The sequence below is a fragment of the Callithrix jacchus genome, chromosome 1, assembly GCF_049354715.1.
Source record: "Callithrix jacchus isolate 240 chromosome 1, calJac240_pri, whole genome shotgun sequence".
Lineage (NCBI taxonomy): Eukaryota > Metazoa > Chordata > Mammalia > Primates > Cebidae > Callithrix > Callithrix jacchus.
Genome location: NC_133502.1, coordinates 206,648,032 through 206,666,307, shown reverse-complemented (window position 1 = coordinate 206,666,307; position 18,276 = coordinate 206,648,032). Strand labels below are relative to the sequence as shown.

The window sequence follows — 18,276 nt, the reverse complement described above, 5'->3', positions numbered from 1 at the left end:
CAGATTTGGGTATCTGGCAACTATTTTTTTGAAAATGAAGTGGGTCTGTCACTTCAGAGAAAAAACTGACACTTTATTTGTTTCCATTGGTAAAATGTAAGCTCACCTGGCAAAAATTAGAATTTTGAAAAATTTGTATCCTCCACTGTGAGCTTGACAATTTCTCAGTACTTAAAGATTTTCTGATGAGATCAGTGATGATAGTAACAAATGTGGTCTTGTATAATGACATGTGCTGACATCTGAAAGAACTCCATAACTCAGTAAGCCAATATTTTACAAATGTGACTTATGTTTAAATGTTCCAAAATCATAAGTAAAAGATCCATGCGAAGTGCATGATTGTCCAGTGGATTTTAGTGTAATAACATGAAAATTTCGCTGATAAGGTTTCAGATTCGACATTGCAGTTAACCTTTTAAGAAAGTACCACTTGCCAAGTGTTGTATTATCAAAGATGCCCCAATTATCTGAGAAGGCAATTGAAATACGTTTCCCTTTTCCAGTTATCTGTGAGGCGAGATTTTTCTTTGTATACTTAAGTTAAAATAATATATTATAACAGAGTAAATGCATATATTAAAGGGAGTGCCAGTCTTATAAGTAAATTTATTACATTTTGGAAAATACAGTTAATTTTCTTTCAAATATGTTATTTATATTAATGTTAATATAAATTAATTATTTAAAATTAATTTTTAAATAATTTTAAATTTTCTCAGCTTTAATTTCTAATGCTTTAAATAACAATGGATATTACCCAAAGAAGCAAAAAGCTCTCTGAATCCTCAGTTGTGTTTAAGAGTTGAAAGGGTTTCCCACATGGAGGGAGGGATGTAAATAGAAAGTTCTTTTCTTTGTAGGCCAAGCACAGTGGAGCATACCTATAATCCCAGCACTTAGGGAGACTGAGGTGGGAGGATTACTTGAGCTCAGGAGTTACAGACTAGCCTGGGTAACATGGCAAGACCCCAAATAAAAAAATAAAAATTAAGAAGTTTTTTTTTAATTGACAAGTAAGATTGTATATATTTATGCTGTTGTATAGCATGATGTTTTGCGTACAGTATCTTTGGTTGGAACAGAAGGTTCTTCTGAAGCAATAACACTTGATAATGAGAGGCTGATAAAGCAAAATTGTAAAAGAATTTGAATTCAAGGCCAAAGAAGTTGGAATTTTATACTCTAAGTAGCTAAGGATCCTTTGAAATACTTGTTGTTGAGTCGCAAGTAGAGATTTGAGGAAATAGCCTAGTGGCCCAGCTGTAGATTTTATAACCCTCCTTATTGGCAAGCCCCTGTTGTCCATTGTGCTCAGAGAATCTTTTTGCTCTTCCACACACCCTTTCTCTGGAGTTTAATCCAATTTCTCTTTCACTTCTCTACTATCATTTGGAATTACCCATTGACTCCTTTATCTGATAATACTTGAAGGTGCCTTGCAGATTAGTGACCCACTAAAACATAGCCAAGAAGTTATAGCCCTTAACAGTGGGATCATTTGCCCAAATGAGTATTTCTAGAACATAGTGGGAAAAAATGAGACCCCAGTCTATCATACCTTGCAATGTTGGGCCATATTACCTTCAGCCCACAGTGTAGATATCATTAGCATGTTCTATTTCTAGGCTAGACATAGAGGTCCTGGATAACAGAGGAGTTTATTCATCCAGCCATCCACTTTTCCAAGAGTGGCTCTTATTTTTCCCTCAAAGTAATAAAAGGCAGAATACATTGAGCCTACATAAAATAGATATATCCTGTATCAGTTTACCCTTAAAAATAATTACATCTGTCCTTCAGCTCCAATATTTTGATGCCTATGAGTAGTTTGACAGTTTCCAAGCTGGATCCATAAGGAAGATATAGCCTGGTTTGAGAATGTGAGAGTTGCCACAGAAAACCAAATTTAGAACTATACATGGTTAGTTTTTAATAGAGAATATTGCCCTTTGGATCATATAAGATTCAAGACATCCTTTCAGCACATTGTTTATATTGCGAACTTCATGACTGTTGCTCCTTCTCTTTGCATGCCTTGGTTTATTTATTTATTTACTTCTAATGTCCAAAAGAAAGTAAACTAAAAAGTTGGTAGGCACATTAATGCTGTGCTCTGTTGCGCCTTACTGCTCTCACAGCTTAGGGCAAGAAAGAGGAAGTAGTAAGGATTATTTAGAGGCGTGTTTTTTTAACAACCTGTTTACATTTTTCATAACTATTTTATATTACCTCTTGAAGTGAGTAAGCTCTGATTAGAATTGATGAAGTTTAAAGCTAAAAAGCATTTTAAAAATCATCTTATGCCTCCCTTGTACAGCTGAGGTCAGCAGTGTTAAGTGATTTGAGCAAGTTACACCCAGCTGGTTACAGAGCTGGGCTTCTGGAAGTTTGCTCTCTCTCAGTCAAGTGCTTTTCTTCCTGCTTCTCCATGCAAATGGTGATTGGAAAAAAAAAAAAAAAAGACATTCATAGAGCATCTTATCATCTTAGCTTCCACTTACTCTTCAACTTTTAACCTAATAACTCTAGCTTAAACATACTAACAAATTTCTCTCGTTCTAAAATGAACATTAAAATAATAATCCAGGTATAAAGTTTTTAAAAATTGAGGTGATATTCTGTGTGCATGTCACTATTTATATATTACATATAATTTTATCTAATTCTTACTCCTGTTTTAAAAAATGGATTGCTGTGGTTTTTGTTTCACAGTGTGACATTGATAATCAGTACATGATCATGTTATGTATACAAATGATGCCTTTCATAATTCCTTTTTGTGGCACTTTGACACTGAGAAAATGGAACCACATATTTTCAGAAGAAATTGAATTACTAGTTTATTAAAAAAATGTTAGCTTACATTTGAATGCCAAAACAGGATTAGACTCTCAGAATTTGGCTTGCCATGACAATATTCAACTATGCAGAATAAATGTTTAGGCATTTCTCTTTAAAATAAATCTAAAAGTAATTATCCTTAAGTAGGGAATTAATCTAAGTAAATGTAAATTGACTTTTCTATGTCTAAAAAATTGTGTTGGTGGTGATATTAGATAAAATAATCTTATATTCAATATATTGTAATTGTCTTGTATATTGTTTTAGCACCATAAAGTCCACTGATTTTCAGTAGATAAGCATGTGGGCTACGATTTTACTTTTTTGAAAAATATTTTATCATGTTATCACACTTGTACTCTTTGAGAAGGAATATATATGATTTAATTCCACCAAGTTTTCACCCATCATGAACTCCATCGTAAACATTTTTATTTATATATTTAATTTTTTGAGACAGAGTTTTGTTTTTGTTGCCCAGGCTGGAGTGCAATGGCGCAATCTCGGCTCACTGCAACCTCCACCTCCTGGGTTCAAGCAATTTTCCTGCCTCAGCCTCCCAAGTAGATAGAATTACAGGTGCCTGTCACCACACCCAGCTAATTTTTTTGTAGTTGTAGTAGATATGGGGTTTCACCATGTTGGCCAAAGCCGGTCTCAAACTCCTGACCTCAGGTGATCTGCCTGCCTCAGCATCCCAGAGTGCTGGGATTACAGGCATAGTAGCATGCACCTGTAATCCCAGTAACCTGGGAAGCTAAGGCCTGGGAATCTCTTGAGCCCCAGAGTTAAAGAGCAGCTTGGGCAACACTGGGAGACACCGTCTCCGAGAAAACTAAAACATAAAATTACTTTAAGTACTAACAAATCTAGTCGATGTTCTAAATGAATTGTAGTTCTTGTTTTTTTAAGGTACTATGCAGTGGCATAATGAAAAGTATCCCAGCCGACTTTGTAAAATATTGTAAGGAAAACTGAATTTTTAAAGCTTTTTTATTAAAAAAAAAAAAAAGACTATTTTTATTATATAATATTGTGTTTAGGGAGTGTGACCCTGTAAATCAGATTGAGCTGGTTCAGCTCTCAGCTCCTTCTGTTTGCTGAATGTGTAACCATGAGAGAATTATAACTCCAATGCTCATTTTCCTCATCTGTAAAAATGGTGATAATAGTTCCTTCTGCCTAGGGTTGTTTTCATAATTACATGAGAAAATGAATATCAAGTAGGCTATGATGGTTCTGTTTCATTTCCTTGAATATTAAATATGTCACAATCTTATTTTATTCAAATTTAAATCATTCAGATTTTAAAATCTTATATAAAAAGTTAATGAAGTTTCACTTTTGTGCAAATTTTGATTCAGTGTGAATCTTTCCGAATGAAAACTTTGTTAATACTTGCCTAATTTTTTTGTTTGTTTGTCTGTTTTGAGAGGGAGTCTCCCTTCTGTCACCTAGGCAGGAGTGTAGTGGCACAATCTGAGCTCACTGCAACCTCCGCCTCCCAGGTTCAAGCAGTTCTGCCTCAGCTTCCCAAGAAGCTGGTATTACAGGTGCCCATCACCACGCCCAGCTAATTTTTGTATTTTTAGTAGAGACAGGGTTTCACCCTGTTGGCCAGGCTGGTCTTGATCTCCTGGCTTCAAGTGATCCACCTGTCTCAGCCTCCTAAAGTGCTGGGATTACACACGTGAGCCACCGCACTCAGCCAATAGTTGCCTAATTTGAAAGCTATTTGAATTGCATGGTAATTCACTTGACAGATGTACTTTTAACAGTTAATGGAAATATCTACTGACCTTTTATAGGTTTATTCTTGAATTACACTGTTTTCGGAACTTTGTCTCTTACACTAAATGTTGACTTCATAATACTATGAAAATACCTATTTGAGTCTATGGAAAGGATTCATTCACATACCTTGTCTGAAGATGACCCCCCCATTCAAAATAAATGGAGCCCAACTAGGAGTGATTGATATTTTTGTTCTTAAAACCATGAGATCTTCAGAGAGAATACAGTAGGAGATTAAGCTTTATGTTTTTTTGTATGTAAAATCATGAGTTATAAATTAAACTGTTTCTAACTGTGAAATGAATTAATGGTAATGTTAAATTTAAATGTGGGTTTTTTTCTTCATCACACCTGTAATATGAAATGAATGTACTTTTCAGTCTAAGTTTCCTAAGAGTTCCAACCACATTCTAAATACAAACATTGATATTTATTTACACTTGTGCCTGTATGTAATCTTTAAACCAGTTAAACATTCTTAGTGTTTTAATATTTAAGGTGTCAGAATCTGACATCCTAAAATTGTGGCTGACTGCAGCCTTCACCTCCTGGGTTCAAGCGATTCTCCTGCCTCAGCCTCCCTAGTAGCTGGGATTACAAATGCCCACCACCACAGGTGGCTAATTTTTATATTTTTAGGGGAGATGAGGTTTCACCATGTTGGTCAGGCTGGTCTTGAACTCGTGACCTCAGGTGATCCACCCACTTAGGCCTCCCAAAGTATTGGGATTACAGGCATGAGCCACCATGCCTGGACTACTTTTTTCTTTTTTAAAACTTACAACTCCCTTCCCTTCCCTCTTCCCCTTTTCCCCTTCCCCCTTCCCTCTTCCCTTTTCTTCCCCATTCCCTTCCCCCTTCCCTTCCCCCTTCCCTCTTCTCTTCTTTCTTTCTTAGGGTGTCACCCTGTGATCATAGCTCACTATACCCTTTACCTCTCAGGCTCAATTGATCCTCCCACCTCAGCCTCCCAAGTAGCTGGGAATACAGGCATGCGCCATCACACCTGGCTAATTTTTGTATTTTTTGTAGAGATAGGGTTTTGCCATGTTGCCCAGGCTGGTGTCGAACACCTAGGTCTCCCAGAGAGCTGAGATTAAAGGTGTGAGCCTTTGTACCCAGCCAAAACTTTTAATTTTGAAATTACTTTAGATTTTCAGTAAAGTTGCAAAAATATGCAAAAAATTTTTGCATACCCTTCACCCAGTTCCCTTGATGTTAGCATCTAACATAGCTATAGTAGAATTTTCAAAACCAGGCAATAAGCAATACTGATAGAGTGCTATTAGGTAAAGTATAAACCTTATTTTAAATTTCATTTTTCCCGATAATATCTTTTTCTCTATTCTGAATCTCATACTGTAGTTAGTTGCCATGTCTCCTTATCACAAATATTTCAATAATCCCCAACTTGTATCTGAAGTAGTTCTAGGCTCTAAAGATCAGAAAAAGGAAGAAAATTTTGTATGTATGGACTTGCCATTAGATGATAACCACATCTCATTTCCTACTTCATCTGCTTATTCTAACTTAGCCTCTCATGTTTGCATTGGAGGAGGACTATAAAGTAGGCTCTTTTTCACTTGAAATATGAAGGTTATTTTGAAAGCAAGCAGCGTTTCCCAAAATACACATGTCAACAAGCATGGGCTATGTTGCCCTACGTTGCTGCCTTTATTAAAACACGTATACACAGTACTATAAGATGTTATTAAATACTTATTAGTTCCAATTTTGAATATATGAAGTTAATTCTCCTTACACAACAAAAATTTCAAAAGTTCAGAAACCGGTGCCATCAGTTGGAAGATTGGAAGACTTTTTTGGGGAACCTGACTTGCTGAAGACTTGAACAAGTTGCTTACCTGACAACTTAGAATGAATGAATCAGAGTCATCAAAGCTTCCACTCCACCCACTCAGACTTCCCAGTTTTTTACTACCTGTCACCTACCCCCTCAACTCTTAAGTCCTGATTAGCCAACCAGTGATTACTAGGTACCAGGAAAGCCTACAGCATTGAAGATAGATAACAAAAACAAACCAAAACAACAACAACAAGAACAACCTTAGGGGGAGGAGGAGCCTTTCCCCACAACTACATATATATCCTCAGAGAGATAAGAAATTGTATCAACTTAACAATAATGAAATGCTAGTTTGGGGGATGGGGGTTGAATTTCAGAAAAGGAAAGTGAGTCCTTGAAGTTGAAAATATGGCAACAGAATGAAAACCTTTATTTGACTGACTTGAAGATGAAATTTGAAGAAATGGAGGCCTACATCTCTCTTTTTTTTTTTTTTTCTTTCCTGAGATGGAGTCTCGCTCTGTGGCCTAAGCTAGAGTGCAGTGGCGTGATCTCAGCTCATTGCAACCTTGGCCTCCTGGGTTCAAGCGATTCTCCTGACTCAGCCTCCCAAGTAGCCAGGTGTGCACCACCACACCAGGCTAATTTTGTATTTTTAGTACAGATGGGGTTTCACCATGTTGGCCAGACTGGTTTTGAACTCCTGACCTCAGGTGGTCCGCCTGCCTTGGCCTCCCAAAGTGCTGGGATTACAGATGTGAGCCACTACACCCAGCCTATAGTCTCTTATCCACACTTCTAAAGGTTCTGAAAGTTATATTTTTCATAAGTTTACAACACAGCCTATTTCTGTCATTGCTAAAGAAATATCACTGCCTCAGATCTCATGGTATGTGGGTAGGATGAGGGGTGGGTGTTACATTATAGGTTTTATTCTATATTACCTTTCTAAAGTTCTAAAAATTCTGATGTGCATTTGGCCCCAAAGATTTCAGTTAAGAGATTAAGGACCTGTATCCCAGAAAAATGGAGCCAAAAGGCAGAGATGGGAAATACAAGAGAAGAGATAAGAAAATTAGAGGACCAGTCCAGAAGATCCATAATAAAGCTTCCAGAAAGAAAGATAAAATGTGTAGAGTGGGAATCATCACCAGATAACTCAAGAAAACTTTCCAGGACTGAGGACATTGATTTTCTACTTGAAAGAGACTACAGAATTCTCCATAAAATAGATGAAAATGAAATAAGTCCACACTGAGGCATATCACTATGGATACTGTTTTAGAACACTGGGCATATTTGGATAGTCCTACAAGCTACAAGAGAGAAGAAAAGAGTTACAGGGAGATGAGAATCATGCCTTCAGATTTCTCAGCAACCAGGCTAAAAGCTAGAAGGCAGTTGAGAGTTATCTTCTGAAGGGATTTTTTTTTTCCAACCTAGAATTCTGTGACCAGCCAAACTATCATTAAAGTAGGATGGTTAACTAGGTATTTTCAGACATTATAATCAGATTCTCAAAAAATTTACTGTGCTAAACTGAATTTTCTATTTCACTTTTTTTCTCTGTTAGCCTCAAAGAGATGAGAATAAGAAATGAAGACTTCTATGGGAGAAAGAGGAAAAATAAATATTGAAGAAAATGGATAATTCATAAGTAAAAATATTTCTGAATTCATTAAGAGATTCCTTAGTATCTCTCTCAGAGTAGTATGTGTTTAATCTTAATCTGATAGACTTGGAAAGTTATACTTAATCTTATCACTCAGAATTCCCTTTAGATTATGACAGAAAATTTGTTCACAATGTATAGTTAAAATATTTCCATTGTTTCATAGAGGAGTCAGAAAAATGAATCTATTTCCTAGTTATAAATGAATCTATTTAAAAGTTAGAACTCATTAAAAAAAAAAAGTTTGTAGTCCTCATTTCTAGGATGAGATTTTGAGACTTAAAAATCTAATTTGCTATTAAATGTAATTGACACCAGCCTCCTGTGAAGTGTTGATGGCTAGCTCAGCTGCACCAGGAAAGATGAGTTGTTTGAAGGGTAGATGTATAGGCTTTAGCTGTGTGATTGCATCAGGCCAGCACTACTGCCAGTCCTCACTGTAAACTGTTGGTGAATGGATTCCATCCAGCCTCTTCTGTTTTATCCCTTGCCCGGTGGATACATTAGGTCGGATAATGACCACGAAAGGGAAAACCACAACTTGGAAGGGTTATTTATATGGTCAGTAAAGGTGCTCAGCAGCTAACAATAGAAAATAATGCAAACCAGTGCTGTTTACAGACTGAGATTTTTCTTAGATCAGATTAACTGTCCACTTTCCACAAAGATAAGACGTAAAAATTTTATTTCCTTTTTTCTCTCTGATTTGTATATTTCAGCAATTAGTAGTCTATATTGGGATCAACTTAAAATGAGAATGTCAGGTGTGAGATATGATCTCATTTAAGTACATTAATATAGCATGACCAGTATTTTCTATTTCTATTTCTGCTCTGTACAGAAAAACCACTTTTACATCCCTGCATCAGTTTAGTAGTAGTTCTTTGGCTTTTTTCCTAATTAAATGTCAGCCTACCTTTGCTGGTTTTATTTTCTCTCCCTTCCCTTTCCCTTTCTCTGCATAGCCTGACCTATTTTTCTTTTGTCAAGGTATAGAACCCACGAGGCCCAGTGGCTCATGCCTGTAATTCCAGCACTTTGAGAGGCTGAGGTAGGCAGATTGCTTGAGCTCAGGAGTTCAAGAGCAGCCTGAGCAACGTGGCAAAACCCTGTCTCTACAAAAAAATATAAAAATCAGCCATGCGTGGTGGCTCACACCTGTTGTCCCAGCTACTTGGGAGGCTAAGGCAGGAGGATGAGTTGCACCCAGAAGGTAGAGGTTGCAGTGAGCTAAGATTGCCACACTGCACTTCAGCCTGGGTGACAGAGGGAGACCCTTTCTGGGGGAAAAAAATGGTATAGAACCCCTGTTACCTCTTAGTGCACCCTTCCCTGCCTCTTACCCATACCTGTCTCCACTCTGAGAGACTCTTGATACAGCAGCTGAGAGTCCTAAGAAGGTAAGAGAGGATGGGGTTCATATGGGTTCTTGCTTCTAATGAGAAGAGAGGATAGGTACGGTGCTAGAAAAAAAGTGATTTCACATATGAAATTGGGCTGCCTAGTTTTGAACTCCTAGTCTGCTACTTACTGTGTGACCTTGGGCAACTAACTGAACACCTCTGCACTTAGCTTCTTCCTCTGTCAGTTGGAGATAATGCTAGTACCTGTTGAATAGAGTTACCATGAGGGTTAAAGAAAATAATACGTGTAAAGTACAATATAATGGTTGAGAAATGCACTCTGGAGGCAGACCACCTGGGTTCAAATCCTTGCTTCATTACTTAAGTTAAACACTTTCTGTTCATTAGACTCCTCATCTGAAATATGAGAAGAAAAAGTAGTACCTACTATTTGCTCACTTAAAAAACAAAGTACCTACTGTGTAGAGTTGTTGAAATAATTACATTCATTAAAATATGTAAAGTAGTTCAGTGTTTGGCAACTAGTGAACATTAAGTATTATTAAAGGTTTAGATCAGTGTCTGGCACTCAATAAATAGCTGTTATTTTATAGAGATTTTCACTTTTTAATCAAACTGTGTAAGTGGAAAGAAGAAAAGATCTGGCCAGGCGCAGTGGCTCACGCCTTTAATCCCAGCATTTTGGGAGGCCGAGGAAGGTGGATCATGAGGTCAGGAGTTCAAGACTGAGCCTGGCCAAGATGGTGAAACCCTGTCTCTACTAAAAATTCAGAAATTAGCCGGGCGTGATGGCAGGCACCTGTTATCCCAGCTACTTGGGAGACTAAGCCGGAGAATTGCTTGAACCCAGGAGGCAGACGTTGCAGTGAGCCTAGATCGTACCACTGCACTCCAGCCTGGGCAACAGAGCATACTCTGAGGTTTAAAGAAAGGAAAGCAAGTTTGAAAAATTTGTAGAAAGTGGGAACACTAGCTTACTGAAGAAACTTGATAAGATTGTTGGACCCTTTTTGGTTTGGTGACCAGGCATCTATTGGTTTTTTTTTTAGTAGTTGAGTGATCTTCCAGCATCAGGTACCTGCCTAGGTTCAAGCTTAGATAAAATTGATGGTTGGAGTCATTCAGGGTTGCAATTTTTATAGGCAGATTCAACCAAGGAGATTGAAACTACTGGTTTTGAAACCTAAATTTGATAGAAAGGCAAATAAACACCTATAAGTGAGGACTCAGAGATAGGAAATTGCAAAGTCAATGTTTGTTGCTTCCAGTGAGGTCAAACAGTTGTTATGGTAGGGATTTTTAAGCAAACGGAAAAGTTAATAATGTCCGTTCAAAAATGGGTGTTTAAACTAGCCATTTTTGTGGTAATGGCACTAAGAAGTTAAAAATCTTTGAGCTAGACTACAGCACATAGAAAGATAATTGTTTGCAATACATTTATCATAGGGTTCATATCCAAAATTTATTAAGAACTTCTACAAATCATAAGCAAAAAAAGTCAACCTAATTAGAAAATGGACAAAGAATTTGCAGACATTTCTTCACAAAATGTCCAATAAACTTAGGAAAAATGACCAATTTCATTAATCACAGAGAAATACAAATAAAAAGTACAGTATAATTCCACTAACCAGAAGAGTTAAAATGAAAATAATAGTAAGAAAAGTAGAACTTAGCTGGATGGGATTACTCACACCTATAATCTCAGCACTTTGGGAGGCCAAGGCTGGCAGATTAACTTGAGATCAGGAGTTCCAGATCAACCTGGCAAAACCCCATCTCTACAAAAAAATTAGCTGGGCATGATGGCATATGCCTGTAATCCGAGCTACTTGGGAAGTGGAGGCACAATAATCTCTTGAACCCGGGAGGCAGAGGTTGCAGTGAGCTGAGATCGCACCACTGCACTCCAGCCTGGCCAACAGAGTAAGACTCTGTCTTCCAAAAAAAAAAAAAAAAAGGGAACAAGTAGAACTCTTTACATACACTTGATGGGAGTGTAAGTTACTACAACCACTTTGGAAAAAATGGCAGTACTACTAAGGCTCAGCAGACACATATTCTTGCCCAACAAATCCATTCATATATGTATGTGTATGTGTATGCCTGTTTTTATATATATATATATATAAAATCTGTTGGATATATATAACTATATTTGAAATACATGCTTGTATGTACCAAAAGACATGTAAACAAGAATGTTCACAGGGATATTAATTTTAATATCCAAAACTATAAGCAGCTCAAAATCTGTTGTTTATACAATGGACTAAGAATGAATAAATTACAACAATATATGTGTACATGTTACATAAATGTAATGTATGAAAGAAGCCAGACACAAAAGAGTATGTATGGTATGATTCCATGTTTCTAATTAAGTTTACAAATGGCAAAACTAATCTAGAGAGTTAGAAGTCAGGATTATCATGACCTTTGCCAGGGGAACAGTGACTGGAGTGGGCCCCTAGGGTGCTCTTGGAATCTAGTTTCTTGATCTAATTTCATGGTTACATGGGTGTACTTTCTTTGTGAATGTTCAGCTCTGTGCTTTTAATTTATGTATTTTTATCTATGCATGTTAAACTTCAGTTTAAAAATTGCATTAGATGAGAAGTCTTGAAAATTTGGGAAATAATAATAGGTCACTTTTTCTACATGTCAGATCAACATAGAATTACAGATTTCATACTTAAAAAAAGGTGGGGGGTGTTCACTACACGCTGCAAAATTAACCAGTCTTGCCTCTGATCTTAAATTGTGTCTTCAGAGAAGCAAAGAACTATCAAGAGCGACAGATAAACACTTGAGGCAGCATACTTTGAAGTAATCATTGGTTTTCATTTATCTTGCCACTTCACATACACTATGACAGGTAACATGGGCTGCATATAAAGTTATATATAAAGGTGTAATTTGGAGTATGTGGAATCGGTCTTTTTAACTTTCCTCAGAGTGATACATTGTCATCTTGCAGATCTGGTGGTTTTAAAGTTTGATTGAAGATAAAGTTTTATGTGATCCCACTGTGAGATGTAAGAGGCAAGTCTGAAGGTACTTGAATGAGAGTTAGTTGTAATTGATGCTTGTTGCTTTGACTGCATGTTGGTTTGCTTGATGCTGTTTTAGTAACTTAGTGAGTTTCATCTTTAAATTGAATTTGTTTTGTTTAGTCTGCATTGTGCCAAGATCGATGATTGAAAACCTTACTGTTTCACAGAACATTGCTTCATAGCTCTTCCCTTTTCTGCTATTTTTATATCACGTGAATCATTGCACATTTAAGCCATCTGCAAGGCCTGAATGGAATGAGATAAAAAGCTGCCATCACTTAAATTGACTTGAAAAGCTGGTATTCATTTGGAGTTTATTCCTGATTATCCTTTATATTTTAAAGTTTCAAACTTCATTTCAAGATGGTTGCTAACATCTCTGAGCCAAAAGTATCTCTGATTCACAGCTTCTTTTAGCCTGAAAGTCAAAGGGAGGGGATTCATCCTGTCAGCTAGAAGAATCTGTTGGGGACTCACTTCTGTCTCATTTGAGAGAATAAGAACAGTAAGTTCCACTCCTGTTTTAAAAGTATGTTGATTTAATCATCTCAGCAAGCCATCCGGTTTGGCATGCACTTCATAGGGAATAGTAAAAACACAAGGTTCTTCAATTGCCAGATTAATACTTCAAATCGCATGCCTAGAATGTGTCACACCTGTGAGATATTTATCAAAAATTTTCTCAACATAACTTTCTTGAGGACTTAGTGGAAAAAAGTTAGACAAATGCATGCCTGGATGTTGCAAAAGAGATACATGATTAAAAATGCATACATATTAAGCTAGGCTGATAGTGTGTACCTGTAGTCCTAGCTATTTGGAAGGCTGAGGTGGGAGGATCACTTGAACCCAAGAGGTTGAGGCTGTAATGAGCTATGATCTCACTATTAAACTCCAGCCCGGGTGACAGAGTAAGGTACTATCTCAATTTTTAAAAAAAAATAAAAATAAAAATAAATAAATGCATGTCCACCATTTGCAAGAGGCCCGGAGTAGGATTGTGGCCCCTGCTGAGCGGGTCACCGCCTCTGCCAGGGTCCTCAGATTCCTCTGCCGCCCTGGCCTGGGAGCCTGCCTCACCACAGCGGCCGGCAGCACAGCGATCTGCGGGCAGTGGGCGAGGCCCCCGGCCCTCAAGATAGTGAAGGGCATCATCTACCACATGTTTGACAAGAACCCGCAGGACTTGGTCCGCAGCATCCGCAACCACAAGGAAGATGAGACTGAAGAAGAATGGAGATAGTGGCCACCAAGCGTCTGTCTAAAGACAGAGGTGCAGCTCTTTGGCAGTGGAATCCTTAGAAAGTCTCCTACATGAGCAACTGCCTGCCTGTATCCCTGCATGGACAGCAAGGCTGGCCTGAAGGAGAGCAGCCATCTGACACCACACTGGTCCCAATACCAGAGGTTGTATTGGGCATGAGGTGCCAGGATGGCAGGGAAGTTAAGGAATTTGCTTGCAGGTACCAAGTCACCCTCAACTCCTGTCCCTCTCCCTAGGAACCTGAGTTGTTGCCTTATTTTTACACTTTTCTAGAAGTGGTGTGGCTGTGCCTGCCTCTGGCTTAATGAGGTAATTTTTGTTCATCTCCATCCCTTTCCCCTTGGTTTTCATCATCTCAGAAGCTCTCCCTAACTGCTTTGGTTACAATGTTGAACTAACTTTTGTACTCTTCAGATTCCTTTTGAGTTGAAGGCATTGCTGTTTGGCCTGGATTTTGTTTTTACTGAGTATGGTTCACCAGATCGGGAATGTGATTTGTTCCTGAGAGGACTTTTTCTGCACAGGCAGGATCTCCCAGCACCTGTCCCTGCCCCCTTCAGTGCCTGTCACTGAGCAGCCTGTTTTGGGATCCTGAGGACCCACCACAGGGTCTGTCCGGTGGAGGACCATGCACTCTAATCTGGGGTTTTCGGGGGGTGGGGGGTGTGCCTGTCTTCACTGGGAAGCCTCTGAGCCTGGGTTTTTTCCTTTGGAATTGGTGTGAGTTGATAGTGCCTTCCTTACAGTCATGGGCCCATTCAAGTGGGTATTGGTGATGGAAATGTTTTTTAGAATACCCCGGGGCCATCCTTGAAAGTCCCAGGCTTCCTCATGGGCCCTGCCATTGGCCAGTCCGCCATTCCATGTAGGACACGCAGTGTCTGGGGTCCCTGACTTTCTCATCAGAAGACCATCTTTATGTCCTGGAGGGTCGTTACTCAGGTGTTCACTTCTGATTCCAGGTGTTCTTTGCAGCTGCTCTAGTCTCCTGATTGGAGAGCAGCAAATGAATTTTCAATGACAGTTCTAGTGGTCCCCTCCCAGCGCCCCACCAAACTCATTTTTAAAAAGCAGCTATCCTAGCCAGTCGTGGTGGCTCATGCCTGTAATCCCACACTTTGGAAAACTGAGGGTGGATCATGAGGTCAGGAGTTCAAAAACCAGCCTGGCCAAGATGTGAAACCCCATCTCTACTAAAAATACGAAAAAATTGGCTGGGCGTGGTGGCAGGTGCCTGTAATTCCAGCTACTTGGGAGGTGGAGGCAGAGAATTGCTTGAACCCAGAAGGTTGAGGTTGCAGTGAGCCGAAATTCTGCCACTGAACTCTAGCCTGGGTACCAGAACAAGACTCCATCTCAAAAAAAAAAAAAGGCAGCTGCCCTGTAGACCACATGGACCACATGTTGTAGATTCTTCTTCCCCCCACCCACTGCAGCCAGAACGGAGACTCTTGACAGTCTGCTTTTTCTGCAGCAGTATAGTTTCCCAAAAAAGTTTCCATTTCATAATAGATTTTCGCTTAAAACTTGAGTGTGGCATCATGGAAACAAGGCTTAGTAATGACTTTGAAAGCCACGTGGAAAGGCAAGTGTGATTGAGTGGAAATCTCATGAAATTTGGGAAATCTGAGTCCAAGTGCTCTGACTGACTTATGTGGGTGGCCCATGGGAAGCCCCGTTCTGTCTCCTTCAGTGTGACATGGGGACGTGGGGATGAGTTGCCTCCCTCCTTGCTGAATGATGCTGAGGATACTGTAGCAAAAAGTGGTTTTCAGAAGTACCTGAGTGCTTGAAGAGGTTGTTTAGTTCACTGTTTTCCAGACCTCAGGCTGTGACCTCTTAGTGGGTTATGAATTCAATTTACTGGCTTATGCTAGGTAAGAAAAATGAAAACAAACTAGAAAATACCAGAGCGTAGACACATACAGTAACTGTCCTGCCTTGAAACATTGATTTCTGCATGTGATTCTTGTGTGCGTGTGTAAGCATATTGGGTTACCATGCACAACTCATTGAAATGAATTTAAAAAGTTAAGAAAAAAAAGAAATTAAAAAAATAAATAAACGCATACCCACACTCATCCACAGCTCTTTAACTGTGGATATGTACAACTCTTGCTTTTTTTTTGTTGTTGACTAGCAGATTAGCCAAGGTCTCTCAAAGCCTTTTCCAACAGTTAGATTGTCTAAATGCACTTTGCTCTGGATTACAGAAGGATGGTTTTCCCTGTACTAAAGTAAGCTGGAATTGCATAGGGAGGAGAGCTTCTTCAGTTGTTGCTGGGTTTCTCCTCTCCATAAATAATAATATAATTAGCAATACAGTAATAATACTAGAGTTAATAGAGGGAATGAAATATAAGAATATTCCCTTACTTCATTTCTTTGAGAGAGCCTGAGATAATAGACCAAAAAATGCAGTGACCTCCATAACTAAGTATAGCAGATTCTCTATTTTCAAAACAGAAATATCTTAGAAAGTTCTACTAAGAGTCTAAGAATAAAGGAACTTATTTTTATTTATTTATTTATTTATTTTTGAGATGGAGTTTCGCTGTTGTTACCCAGGCTGGAGTGCAATGGCACAATCTTGGCTCACCGCAACCTCCGCCTCCTGGGTTCAAGCAATTCTCCTGCCTCAGCCTCCTGAGTAGCTGGGATTACAGCCATAGGCCACCATGCCCAGCTAATTTTTGTATTTTTAGTAGAGATGGGGTTTCACCATGTTGACCAGGATGGTCTTGATCTCTTGACCTTGTGATCCACCCGCCTTGGCCTCCCAAAGTGCTGTGGGATTATAGGCGTGAGCCACCGCGCCCGGCCCAGGAACTTTTTTTTATATCTAGATGTATTATCCTAATGTATCTCCATGTGATCGTGGGCAAGTCACTTAGTACTTCTGTGTTATTATCTCCCATTTTACTAGCATACTATAAATACTCAAAACACCAACAGTTTGTTTGTAGACAATAGCATTAAGAACATTAGTAACATCTTTGTGGTGGTGGTGGTGTTTTCTTTGAAGGGACAACTGTAATTTTTGCTTAAACATACACTGTTTGGAGATGGTTACTGTGGGGGAATAACTTTAATTATTTTAAAGTAATTGTGTTTATTTTTCATACATTACTATTTATTTCTTTGCTTAGCAGACAGAAGGTGGAGCACAGACGGATGGCCAGCAGTCACAGACACAAAGTAGTGAAAATTCAGAGAGTAAATCTACCCCGAAACGGCTGCATGTCTCTAATATTCCTTTCCGCTTCCGGGACCCTGACCTCCGGCAGATGTTTGGGGTAAGTCTCTGAAGTCTTTTTATGGATTTTACAATTAAAGGAGATTTTAATCCCCCAGATGTGTTATTAGTTATTATTACTTCAGGATTAAACTACAAATAGATTGAGAAAGATCCTGAGGGAAATCAGTTTTTTTTAAAAATTCCATTAGGATAGCTGCCCTAGTACTTTATTAGAAAAGCAAATCTTCTTCTTTAAGCCTCAGTTGTGGCTGCTTCGTGGTGACAAGACAATGGGGCAAAATTTAGTCATTTATAACTGACTACCTGGATGTATTTTCCACACGAAAGAGAAGGCCAGAGTTGAGATTTAATGCTGTTCTTGAATTACTTGAAGAGCTTCTACACAGAAAATGGTAACCACATATTTTCCATTTCTTCAGAAAAGAGAACAACAGAAAATAAAGGGCAGCATAAAAGACTTGGGTTACACAGAATAAACTTCTAGGGACCATGAGTTATTAGGTTCTCTACTGAATTATCAGAGCTAATATAGAATCTTAGTCTCCGAAGGTCTGTGAGAATAGAATACATTCTCATCTGTCAGAGGTGTGTTTTCTCTTGAGTCAGAAAAATAGTGTCCATTGCAGATCTGCCTTAGTGATTTATTGAAATGTATTATGCCCTTCTCATAAGGCATAAAGTGCAAAAGCAGTAAGTTTTTCCTACCAGAGATGCATAGTTGCTTTATTTTCTTCCACATTGTGACTCTATTACTTAGAAAAACAGTAACATTGGTAAAGAGCGGGTTTTCCATGCTCCATTTCATTAGCTTCATAAACTTGACAGATAGCTTCTTTTAGCCTCATTTTCCTTAACCATAAAAGAAATGCGGTCCTTACTCTAGAAGGATATTATCAGAATGCATTAGAAAATATAAAACAAACTCCAAAGAACCATACAGATCTTCGTTTTATAGGATAAGCATAAATGCCCTTCCATCCAAAATAAGACATTTTCTGTTTTTCATGATGTTTTTTATTAAACCAAATCAATATGTCTTACTGTAGAAAACTTGGGTTATTAATACAAGTTTTTTGATAAAGATAGTAATGATTCAGTTCAGTAGAACAGCATGATTTCTGTTTTGCTCTTTCTATTTTTCAGTTTTTTTCACATTTCCCAAAGTTAGGTTTGAAAAAGTAGATAATCAGGAATGATGACTACAATACTCAGAGGG

The 18,276-nt window shown here is 38.4% G+C and overlaps 1 protein-coding gene across 50 annotated transcripts in view; it reads left to right on the top strand.

The window, feature by feature from the left end:
• The window catches only part of RBFOX2 (RNA binding fox-1 homolog 2), a 287,551-nt gene that overhangs the window by 229,586 nt on the left and 39,689 nt on the right, over positions 1 to 18,276 (top strand). For 27 of the 50 annotated variants that reach the window (XM_078339515.1, XM_078339482.1, XM_078339471.1 and 24 more), the window contains one exon: positions 16,951 to 17,097. In XM_078339515.1, the coding sequence (XP_078195641.1) occupies positions 16,951 to 17,097 (147 nt within the window). The remainder of the gene's footprint in view (positions 1 to 16,950; positions 17,098 to 18,276) is intronic. The other 23 variants (XM_078339469.1, XM_078339486.1, XM_078339474.1 and 20 more) reach the window with 1 other exon arrangement.